The following is a 12,163-nucleotide window of genomic DNA, read 5'->3' on the forward strand; positions in this document are numbered from 1 at the left end:
AGGATCAAGCTTTCATCTTTATGCCCCTTTCATTAATAAACATGGAAAGGTTTTTTCCCCCAGTGCAGGTAATTACATTGGGCACAATTGTAAATTGTGTATTTTCAGTTACCTGAGACAGAAGGTGAAGCCAGCAGCAATGATTTGATGTTAAATTGATTTATTGCCATCTAGTGGTAGAATGGAGATACTGCCATTGTCTTCAGGCAGCTCAGTTGTTCAGGCAGTGAAGAAAATAAGGGACTATTTATCAAGTTCAGATTAAATTAAACATTTATTTTGATTATGCCATTTGTGAAAGTAATAAGTGCTCAAACATGTGGTGAAATACATAACTTTTACTAAGTGCAAAGAAGCAAAACAAATTTTGAATCCAGCATTCTAAAAAAGAAAAATAAACAGTCATCATGAAAGCTATAAGGGTGGCACAGTGGTGCAGTCCTAGGATCGAATCCCTGGGCCTAGTTACCATCCCTGATTATGCATCCAAGCAATGGAATAATGAACAAAGCTCAGCCATGCTAACTCAGACAGTGTGTATAGATAAAAGCTGCATAGGTTATGATAGAGGTAACATCACCTTTTAGCATGTATATGGTTTTATATGTATAATGACTGGTTGAGGGTATTATCTGTATCTGAGTATCAGAGACAGCTCAGTGAAGGCTGCAAAAATGCAGTAATGTATGTATCAGTGATACTCTCTCTTTCTTAACATCAGTGATGATTTAATTTAATGCTCCCTTTTAAAAAAATATATGCGTTTTATTTTTATTGTATTTTTATTTTTAACCTATAGCCTTTTCTTTCATAGGATTCAAATTGGTTGGGGCACTTTTTGTGATTAGCCATGATTTGAGTGAGTAGACTATTAATTAATGCCACTCAGACAATACATTTTCAACCCGACTGCAACAGGGGACATATAATCAATTTAATTGAATCTCCTTATGTTTGCATCTGGAAGAATTCCTTGTACCTGTGAGTATAATATTTCATATTAATTCAAATCAGTAGATCACCCTACTGAAACACCCATTTAACCTTCTGTTTTCATCTGGAAGGATTCCTCCAGGCTTTTCATGGCTCGGTCGTGGGTTATATCTCTCCAAAGAGAGGGGATGTCTGCAGGCATAGCGTGATATTCCTCGGCAAACATCTTGTTAAACTTTTTGAAGACGTACTTCCAGTAGTCTGAGGCCTGGATGCTCGTGTCAGGCTGGATGTGCCAGTCAGGGTAAATGCTCCGATAGTCCTTGTATGGATGACATTTCCACTCTGTTTCTGGTGAACCGAATGTTCCCTCACTGACAACACAGGTGGAGCAGACATCAACATATAATTGACCCGAAACCGTGTATCTGTATGACCCAGTCCCCAGAGGACGGTGAATGGAAGCAAAGTGCTCTGTGTGGTTCTTGCCGCCTGCTTCACATGGGGTCTTGCAGAAGGGACACTGCCTCCCACAGCCAAACACCCTGTTAAACAGCTCCTTCTGTGGCTGAAAGGGCAGTGAGGTCAGCCTGGCCCTCACATCCCCACCCCTCTGAAACTCTGCAGTAAAGGACTGCTCCATTTCATCCACAAGCACCTTCAGACACTGGGAAAAGTCTTCTGGCTTGGCAGTATTTAACGTCAGGATAGCTCTGAGGGGGTCTTTGGGGATGACAAGCTCCTGTAGGTCACTACAGATATTCTGAATGAACTGCTGAATGTTTTGGTTCTCCTCACCCCTTTCTGTCACTCTTTCATTGGCCTTCATCTCTGCATTCTTAATGGCTTCCTTTAATCGTTCAACCATATCCTTCAAGTGCTTAATCTCAATTTTCCTGAGGCCATCTCCCGCTGAGAACTGTTGTATCATCTGATCAAATATCCAGCCCTGCACAAAGTTCTCGTAGTTTCTTATGTAATTCACAAAGTTCTCAAAGTTATCATCTGAAAGCAGCTGCTTGAGGATTGAGAACTGGAAGAAGGTTCGAGTGCTGAAATCCTTGGCTTTCTTTCCTCTCAACACTTCATCCACAAGGTCAGGGCCCAGAGACTTGGTGATGTATTCCTTCACCGCTGGTGCAAGACAGTTGTAGGTGAACTCCTCTGCTTTCTTCTGACACTGGTCTCTTTCATTGAATAGGTCCTTAAAGTCAGTGCGGTACTGTTCCTTGAACTGCTTCAGACAGCAACGTGGATCATTTGTATGGATAAAATTCAAATGCATTTTTAGAAACTCTCGTGCTGCATGTCCACAGATGTGGATCTTTAGACTGGCCTGAAAGTCAGCACTTGTTTCCAGATCCCTGTGCTTGTCCAGGTTTTCATCTATCATACGAAACAAGTCCATCATGTATGTGTTATGGTAATCAGACCTAGTTCTCACTTGTTCAGCTACAAACTGCCTGCTGGACTCAATGATGTGATCAACCATCTTCTGTGTCTTTATCTTCTGCTCATCTTCAAACATTTTGTTCCATATCTTTTTAAATATTCCTTCACTCTTCACTTTGAATGGGTCAATTCCACAGTCAGACAAGTTGCTCACTTTGGACAGCATTTCACATACTGAGCTGCCTTTCATCTCTAAGTTAACCCATAGCTGGTGGAAGATATCTTGGACAATATCTTGTTTTTCCAGGCCAGAGAACTTTAGTTCTGCCACAGTGTCATTCCACATCTTCTCAAATTCCGCCCCCAGCTGTTGATCTGACAGAACTTTACTTTTCCTGCATTTCTTCACCAGGTCCAGAACCTTTTGCTCCATTACAGCTGTATGATTTTTCTTGATGTTCTCTAACCTGAACATACCTTTTCTGATCTCCACAGCTGCCTCTAGCTTGTTTTTAACAGAGTTCTCTGTCTCCTTCCGTATGGTTTTGGCTGAGTTGATGAATTCCTCCTTGTACTTCTCTACTAAGTGAACGTGTCCTTCAGACCTCTTGTAGAATTCAGCGAGGTTGTCCAAAATGAGCTTTTCCCCTTTAGTGAGTTCTAGGGAGGCCTCATATTTCAGGCTGCGCAGTAAGTCGTCCACCTTTGAGGATGGCTGAATCTGTCCTGCTATTGTGCCAAAGTTTGACACCTTTGTCTCAGCTTGGCTTAACCAGGAGTACATGCTCTTCCTGAAGGCCCACTCCAATTTGTTGAACTCAGTGCAAAGCTGAGTATAAGCTTCAGCCACAAGGCTGTTGCGAAAACTAAAGATGAAGTTCTCATACTTCACTGCCTTCCACAAACTCTTGGTCCATTTAAGGAACTCAGTGAATGTGTGTGGTGAGCTCTTTCCAGATTTGTGTTCCTTAAAATGCTCAATCACACTCCTCTTGAACTGATTCACAGAATCACTGTAGCCAACATTCACCGGTGCCATGGGAGGGATGCCATGCCAGAGCCCAGGGATGTACCAGTTGTTTCTCTCTGGATCATACTCCATGACATCAGTAAATATTTTGTTGTTTCCCCCTTTTTCCATCTTAGCTGCTGCTTGGGTCATCTCATTCAGCTGCTCCAGCAGAAGCTTCCTGTCTCTCATGTTCTTGTCATGGGCAGAGATGTCTGGTACATTCTGGTGCACAAACTGACAGCAGGGTTTTCTCCCAACTTCTTTCATGCGCAGGAAGGCGTGCACCACAATCTGCAGGATGTCCTTCATCTCTGTGCAGTTCTCCATGGCGATGTTGATGACTGTGATGTCACTCAGCCCCACCACCAGAGTGGCCAGTTCATTATCATGCTCATAACTGTCATCCAACTGGGCCAACTCTGGTGACTTCAGACCTTCAGTGTCAATAACCATGATGTAATCACACCGAAGCTGCTTTTTAAATTCCTCTTTCACTCTGATGAGGAGCATGAAGGCCCCTCTTGTGCACCTGCCACTACTGACGGCAAACTGGACCCCAAACATGGTGTTCAGGAGGGTGGACTTCCCAGTGCTCTGCACCCCCAGTACAGTCACCACTCGGATCTTACATTTGTCCTGTGTTAGTTGATTGAGTTCCTTCAGAACCTGAGTCACCCACTGCAGAGGAATGTTGGATGCATCTCCATCCACCAGCTCCAGAGGGAAGCCTTCCTGCAGCAGCTCGGCAGCCAGACGTGGCAGGCCCTGAATCTGAGGGGTGGGGCCATCAGGGAGTGAGCAGGCCGTTTCATACAGCTGACCCATTTCCCGCAGGAAGTGCTCTGTCCCCAAGGAGCAACTGCAGATCCTCCTGTCCAACTCTGCAATGAGCTCCTTGTTTTCCTCAGAATTCTGACACTGTTCCTTGTACTCCGCCCGAAGGAGTGGAAGGTTTTTGCGTGACAGGTTGTCCAGTTTGATCTTCATCCACTTGAGGAAATACTTGCGCTCCTCTGTGGAACCAGGCATTGCTTTGATGAAACAGGACATAGACTCTGAGATGTTGTGAGCCCTCTGCTGTGCTCTGAGCTGCTGCATCTGTTCTGTTAGCTCATTCCTGTAAACTTCTATGTTTTTCTCCCCAGCATTTTTCATCCTGCACACTTCCTTCTCCAGTTTGGCCAGCTGTTTCCATGCAGTCCCTTGCAAGGGCAGCTCTTTCTCCTTGAAGCTCGGTATATCAGAAATCCTTTTTGTGATTTCATCAGCCTTCTGCTTTCCATTCTTACAGCAGTCACAATCTTCATCAACATGGATTCCAAGCTCATGGGCTACATCAGACATCCGTTCAATGCTCATTTTGACCACGTTTCCCTTTAAAATTCCACTGATACCCAAACGCAGGGTTTTGATGAATTCTGTATCATTAATCTGCGGACCCTTTATGATGATGTTACTGGGATTTAGCTCTAACTCAGAAACACATCTTCTGAAATCATCTTTATTGAAGCTCTTGCTCTGTGAATTGATGATCCAGAACCAATGATCTTTCAGGTGCTGGGAGTCCAGAAATTTGTATTCAGACCCAAAATCATCACAAAACACAAATATGGCAGCAGAGTTGTGACAAAGGAAAGCGTACTGAGTTTCAAAGTCCCTGAGGTCCCCACGGAGGTTAGCTATAGCCAGTGGCTCAGAGAAGATGTCAATGTTTCTCTTCCCACTGGGAAGATACCAGCTGATCTCCACCAGCCCGTTGGAAATCCTCCGTGGGGTGTCACCGCACTCCATGTTTCTGTGAACAAAGGTTTCGTGGTACTGCTGAGGGTTGCTGAGAACTTGGTTCAGAATCTGAGACTTGGACAAGCTGCTGTTTTTCAGCCTCACAAAAGAGACCAGTGGGAGTTTAGAGACAACAATGCTCTCCTCCACAAACCCTCTTTGGTCCTCCAAAGAGTGCGGCTTGTACTTTTTCACAACATCCCTCATGGCCCAGAGCATTAAAGTGCACTGCTGTGTATCACATACAGGAAGCAGCAGAGGCACGGAGAACTGGCACATGGACATTTTCAAAACCATCTCCTGCTGGAGGAAGCCGTCTGAGCAGAGAAACACAGCAGTTATGAGGTCCAGGGGGTTGACTCTGTTGCTGCTGGCCTGTGGATTGCACAGGGTGTTCAGTAAGCTGCCCAGGGTCTGGGGTCCTGTATCCTGTTTTGACGCGCACCTCACACTCCTAGCAGTCACATTCACCATCATCAACCTCCTCAGGAAACACCACGGCAGAGATTTCAGAGACTGGATGCTTTCATCACTTGAAGTCTCTCCATCAATCTCCAGCACCTTGCTCAGAGTCACCTTGTTCTTCAGGTGGTGTTCCAGTCCCAAGTCACTCACCAGTTCATCCAGACTAGTTCCTGTCATTGTGGAAATAAAATGAATTGCATTACTACATTTCTGTACAGTGACACACAAGGCGTTTAAAATTACTAATAATAGATGTGAATGTAATGCTTACAAAAAGGACCTAAACAATTCAGCGTATTTTTATGAGGTTTAAAATGACATTCCCCAACTTGCAGTGACTCCCCTCCATGTCTCGGACCACTTCTTTCTTCCTTTCTCCCTCTCCTATTTACTCCCCCTCAATTCATCCAATAGCTCACCCACAGTAACTTTCAGGAGAAATCTCCCTACTCTGTCACAATCCGCCCTCATCTCCACTGCTCTGTCTACACTTCCCCCTCCTGCGTCTTTCTCTAACCTACCAGTGGATCTTGCCACCGCCACCCTCAACTCCTGCCTCACTCAGTCCCTCGACTCACTTTGTCCTCTTGTCTCCAAACCAGCACGCTCCTCACCCCCCTGCCCATGGCTGACCGAGTCACTACGCTCCAGCAGAACATCACTGCGGGCTGCAGAGAGGAAGTGGAGGAAATCCCGATCCTCTGATGACCTGACCGCATACCATACCCTGCTGGCGACTTTCACATCTGCCCTCACGTCTGCGAAAGCCTCTTTTTTCCAATCCAAGATCATGTGTCTCTAATCCACGTAAACTATTCTCCACCTTCTCTTCCCTCCTCATTCCTCCTCCACCCCCACCTCCCTCTTCCCTCTCCGCAGATGACTTTCTGGCCGCCTTTGAAGGAAAGGTGGCTACAATCCGGAACTCCTTCGCCCATCCAGTGAGCCCCCCAACCCCCCGGGACAAACCCACAATCACACTGACCTCCTTTGAAATGCTGGAGGACTCTGATGTATTACAACTCATCACCTATCATCGCGCAACCACCTGTCCACTTGACCCCATCCCATCTAAAGTTCTTCAATCCATTTCCAGCGAGCTCCTTCCCTATCTGTCTTCCATTGTTAATTCCTCTCTCTCCTCTGGTCACGTTCCCTCTGATTTTAAGATGGCTCGTGTTACCCCACTTCTCAAAAAACCCACCTTAGACCCCTCCGATGTAACGAATTATCGCCCCGTATCCCTTCTACCCTTTCTATCCAAAACCCTTGAACGAGCAGTTCTTAAACAACTAACCTCTTTTCTCCATCAGAACAACCTGCTAGACCCTCACCAGTCTGGCTTCCGATCCGGGCACTCAACAGAGACTGCACTCCTAGCTGTGACGGAGGCACTTGCCGCTGCAAGAGCCTCACGCCTCTCCTCTGTCCTGATCCTTCTTGACCTGTCTGCAGCTTTTGACACGGTCAACCATAAAATACTCCTCTCCACCTTGGCTGGGATGGGAATTGCCGGGACTGCCCTGTCTTGCTTCGCTTCCTATCTTGCAGATAGGACCTACCAGGTCACCTGGAAGGGGTCTGCCTCTGCTTCTTATCCACTTGTTACGGGAGTGCCGCAGGGATCTGTACTGGGTCCTCTGCTGTTCTCCTTATACACCAGATCTCTTGGTTCAGTCATTAATTCACATGGCTTTTCCTATCATTGTTATGCAAACGACGCACAACTCTTCTTTTCTTTCTCCCCCCCCCCCTCGGCCACACAGGTCAATGATAAGAGCTCTTCCTGCCTGGCTGACATCTCCACCTGGATGGCCAGCCACCATCTGAAGCTCAACCTCAACAAAACTGAGCTGCTCTTCCTCCCGTACAAGACCTCCTTGCTTTGTGAACTCTCAATCACGGTTGATGGCACCACAGTGACTGCCTCTCACTCTGCCAAGAGCTTGGGGGTGGTCCTGGATGACCAACTGGACCTCAAGGAGCACATCAAGGCAACATCACGGTCCTGCAGATTCCTCCTGTACAACATCAGGAGGATTCGACCATACCTGACGACGCACTCCACCCAGCTGCTCGTCCAGGCTACGGTGACCTCTCGCCTTGATTACTGCAACTCTCTCCTTGCAAACCTGCCAGCTTGTGCCATACAGCCACTACAGATGATTCAGAATGCCGCTGCCCGACTCATCTACAACCTCCCCAAATTCTCCCACGTCACTCCTCTGCTGCGATCACTTCACTGGCTACCGGTCGCTGCCAGGATCCGGTTCAAAGCCCTGACCCTTGCCTACACTGCCGCCAACAGGACAGCCCCCATCTACTTGCAGGACATGACTCAATTCTATGTGCCTGCTCGACCACTCCGCTCTGCGGCAGCAGGGTGCCTTGTAACCCCTCCCACCCACCCAAAGGGATCACAGAGCTTCTCCACCCTAGCTCCCCAGTGGTGGAACGAACTCCACGTCCCTCTCCGAACCTCCCCCTCACTATTCATCTTCCGCTGTGGCCTGAAGACTCATCTCTTCAGACTATACCTAGACTAACCACCACCATGCTGTATAAAAAAAAATAAATAAAAAAAAAACCCTTTTTCCTGTCACTTGTTACATGTTGCCCCATCCCTGCACTTCTTGGTAATTTGTATTTGTCCTAATACTGTAGCTTATTCTTCTGCCTAGTTGGCTTTGCAGATGTTAGACCAGGATAGTGTTCATTGTTCTCGGCTAGAAATAGCTGTACAAAATAAGTAATTGTACCTTACTGAACCCGTGTTCAGCAGTTGTCTACGATCATGAAAATGCACTTTTGTACGTCGCTTTGAATAAAAGCATCTGCCAAATGAATGTAATGTAATGTGATGTAATTTTGTCACTGACTTGTGTGTATGCATGTTGAGCTGGTCTTGCTGCAGATGCTGTTTGGAAGGACTGCAGTGATGTTGAAAGTATATTTCATCCCAGGTCTCAGATCAGAAAGGACAGCTGTGGTGGAATTGGGTGCACATATCTGTAATCTGCGCTCTTCTCCCTCACAGCCGTAGGTGATGTGGATCTCATGAGAAACTCCCTCCATGCATACCGGTCTCACTGACCTGCTCTTTACATCAGTGGCCTCCACCCTCCCAGGGGCAGATGGCTCTATTTGAGAGAACGAATAAGAAATTTCTAATTCACTTATACTGCAAGCGTCCAGTTTTGCAAAAAGTCCAGGACATTTATTAAAGGTTTCATTATTTTTGTCTGTTACTTTACAATACAAAAAATCTACAGACAACACATACCTACACTTGTACAGTTAAATCCTGGACAAAGATACCACTATCTACGGTAATATTGGCAATAAATGTTTTAATAATAGAAATCATCGGACAAAGGATTAGCTCATAACTTGAGCCATCAGTTTGTTTCCCCTTGTTTTCTCACATGGTACTTCAGTCATTCACTAGCTAGACGTCACAATGGTCTCCTTCTCAAGCCACTTCTCAAACAATTTTCCCATTTGCACCACCTCAATAATCTACGTTTATAAACTGCTAGTCATTAAGCACAGATGATGATTGATGAAGATATTTACAAGCGACACTCATATTTCATTCAGTTCCATCGCATGCTACTGTCACTCTCTGCAGAATACTGAGCACTAATTCCCACCAGCGAGCAGGACATGCAAGTCAGCTTGGACATGTTCTCTACAGTATGCTACATCTTCAGTCTCACAATTAGTACCAAAAAGTCAGAAGTAATTTATCGGCCTGTCCCAAGTAAGTGATCAGCCTCAACACAAAACTGGATGTTTACCAGGCTGTAGTAATTCCGACAGTACTTCATGCTTGTGAATCATGGACCATCTATACGCCACAGAGTTAAACCATGTTCACATTACATGTCTTTGCAAACTCCTGAGAATCAGGTAGTAGGACAAGACCCTCGACACAGAGGCTCCCACCCATTGAGGTCTGCACAATGTGCCACACCATGTTGCAGAAAGCCCAAGCTTGTTTGGCTGGACATGTCCTATGCCTGGACAATGACCGCCTTCTTTTTATACGTGAACTGGAAGAAGGAAAGTGCCCAGTTGGGAGACCTAATTTGCATGTTAAGGATAGCCTAAAAACCTTCATGAAAAAAAAAATGTAGGAATCTCTGTTGACATCTGAGAAAGGCTTGCATCTAATCGCACATTGCATGGCAAAGCCAGATCCACAGTGGATCAGGGACTGCAGAAAAAACATTGCATAGCCAAGGCCGAATGCAAGTGTGCTGCATGAAAAGCCAGAGCTGCTGGCATCTCCATCACAGCAAACATTAGCATCACATGGAGCTGAGTTTTAGAAGAGGGACCACATCTCAAATGCTCCCCTTCCGCTTATTCCCTATAAGAAACCTACTGCCTAGAGCACCTGTGCTTTGGCTCTCGTTTACACGTGGCTCACTTTTGCTCTTGTTTATGTATGGTTTGCTTTCCTTAAGAAACTTGCATTTCGAATCCACTTACTGAATCCTGAAAATGTAGATGCAAAGAATTTTAAACAATAGCAAGGACCAGCTGCTCTTACATCTGCATCCCTGGTTACGTAATACAGTATGCAGGGCAGGAATTTCACAGGGGCCATGAGGGCCATGGCCGCCATGCCCCATCAATTTGGCCTCATGCCCTTCAAAAAATTATATGCCCTGCGGCCACAGTGGCTTTGATGCCCCGCCCACACTGCCCCAGCTGATTTCGCCGTTTTCTCCTCTGCCTCTTTTCCTCTTTTCAATCCGTTTTTTAGACACCAAAAGTCACTTGAAAGAATTGAGGAAATATTGGGTAGCATTGCTGTGGAATACATCTTATTTAATTTCGGTGAGGCAAGATAGCCTATATTGTTTGTAGTACCGTAACTTGGTGTCATTTCGATATCAATACTTTTAATGGCAGGCCTGCACTGGTCTTGTATGTGTGAGTAACTTGGCACTTTTGTACATTGAAAACGTGTTTTTTATGAGATACATGGCAGACTCATCAATAACTCTATTTCCGGGCCGTGGTAGCCATCTTGTGGAGGAAGTATAGAATTGAATGAAACCACATGATCACGTTTCCCTTCTGGTTCATATACAGTTCATTGCGGTGACTGCAATGGCTTATGGTTAAGCAAAGGTGACCCGAAAAATCAATGTTTTCTGAGGATCTGATGAAAATTCATGGAGATGCTGCGCTTTTTAAAATTTTTATTAAGGCCACGCCCAATCTCCAATCCATTGGTTCATAGCTGCTGTACTTTTAATCCCAACAAGCTGGTTTCTAGTTAAAAAGTGTACTTAGGTATCTTGAACATATTCTGCAAGTGCCGTTCAAACGGGTGCAGAAATAAAAAAGCCGTAGGGAAAAAAACTGTTTTGCATAATATGCAAATTAGCATAAAATCCAATATGGCAGACTTTAAATTGAAAGATGCAGCATTATTCAGGTTACTCCAGAGATTGTGTGAAGAAATTTAATATAATGATGAGAACAGGCTGTTCAGCCCAACAATGCTCACCATTTTCCTAACTAAATTAGTGCTCTGATTACCTACAGACTAGATAGTATCTAACACTGTATCAAGCCTAGTCTTGAAAAAAATTTTCAAACAGAGTTTCTGCCTGTACTACGTGACCTGGCAAGCTATTCCACACATTGACTACTCTCTGTGTGAAAAAATTCTTCCTAATGTCAGTATGGAATGTACCTTTTGTTAATTTCCATTCATGTCCCCTTGTTCTACTGACTGAACTCAACCTGAATAATCTCTTGTAGTTCTGTTTGTTGATCCCCTTTATGAATTTAAAAGCCTAAATCAAATCACCCCTGAGTCCCCTTTTACTAAGCTTGAAGAGATTAAGCATCTTATGTCTCTCCTCGTAGCTTTTATCTTTCATACCAGGAATCAATTGTGTTGCTCTTCTTTGAACTTTTTCCAGAGCCTCTATATCTCTCTTGTAGTACGGTCCTGAGAACTGCACACAATACTCCAAGTGTGGTCTAACAAATGTATTGTATAAGATAAGTATAACTTCCTTGGATTTATACTCAATACTTTTGGTTATATATCCCAGCATCCTGTTGGCCTTTTTTACTGCTACAGCACAGTGCCTAGAACCAGAAAGGCTTTGATCAGCCATTACTCCCAAGTCTTATTCAAACAGAGCACATTTCTATTTTGTTTCTCCCATAAAGTTATCCTGCCTAATGTTTTTATTTACCACATGCAGAACTTTACATTTGGCTATAATAAATTTCATTTTCCAGGTTTCCACCCACTTCTGGATTTTATTTTAATCTTTTTGGATAACTTTAGTAGCTTCCAAACTATTAGCCGGGCCTCCCACTTTTGTATCATCTGCAAATTTGACTAATGTACTTTCTATGTCCCTGTCAAGGTCATTGATATAAATGAGGAAGAGCAGTGGTCCCAGCACCGATCCTTGTGGGACTCCACTTCTAACAGCTCCCTGATCAGACAATATCACTCCTACTACTACTCTTTGTGTTCTACCCTGAAGCCAGTTCCAAATCCCCTCTGAAATACATCCTCTAATTCCTACTGTCGTC

At 44.8% G+C, this 12,163-nt stretch overlaps 2 protein-coding genes across 2 annotated transcripts in view; both read right to left on the reverse strand.

Annotated features, from left to right (window-relative positions):
* Positions 1-12,163, reverse strand: part of LOC135258439 (interferon-induced very large GTPase 1-like) — a 465,270-nt gene that overhangs the window by 379,462 nt on the left and 73,645 nt on the right. The window lies entirely within an intron of this gene.
* On the reverse strand, positions 293-5,808 carry LOC135258446 (up-regulator of cell proliferation-like). The gene has a single exon (XM_064341837.1). It carries the CDS (start codon positions 5,759-5,761, stop codon positions 1,040-1,042), a length of 4,722 nt encoding a protein of 1,573 aa, XP_064197907.1. The 5' UTR covers positions 5,762-5,808; the 3' UTR covers positions 293-1,039.

Source organism: Anguilla rostrata, chromosome 7 (assembly GCF_018555375.3).
Source record: "Anguilla rostrata isolate EN2019 chromosome 7, ASM1855537v3, whole genome shotgun sequence".
Taxonomy (NCBI): Eukaryota; Metazoa; Chordata; class Actinopteri; order Anguilliformes; family Anguillidae; genus Anguilla; species Anguilla rostrata.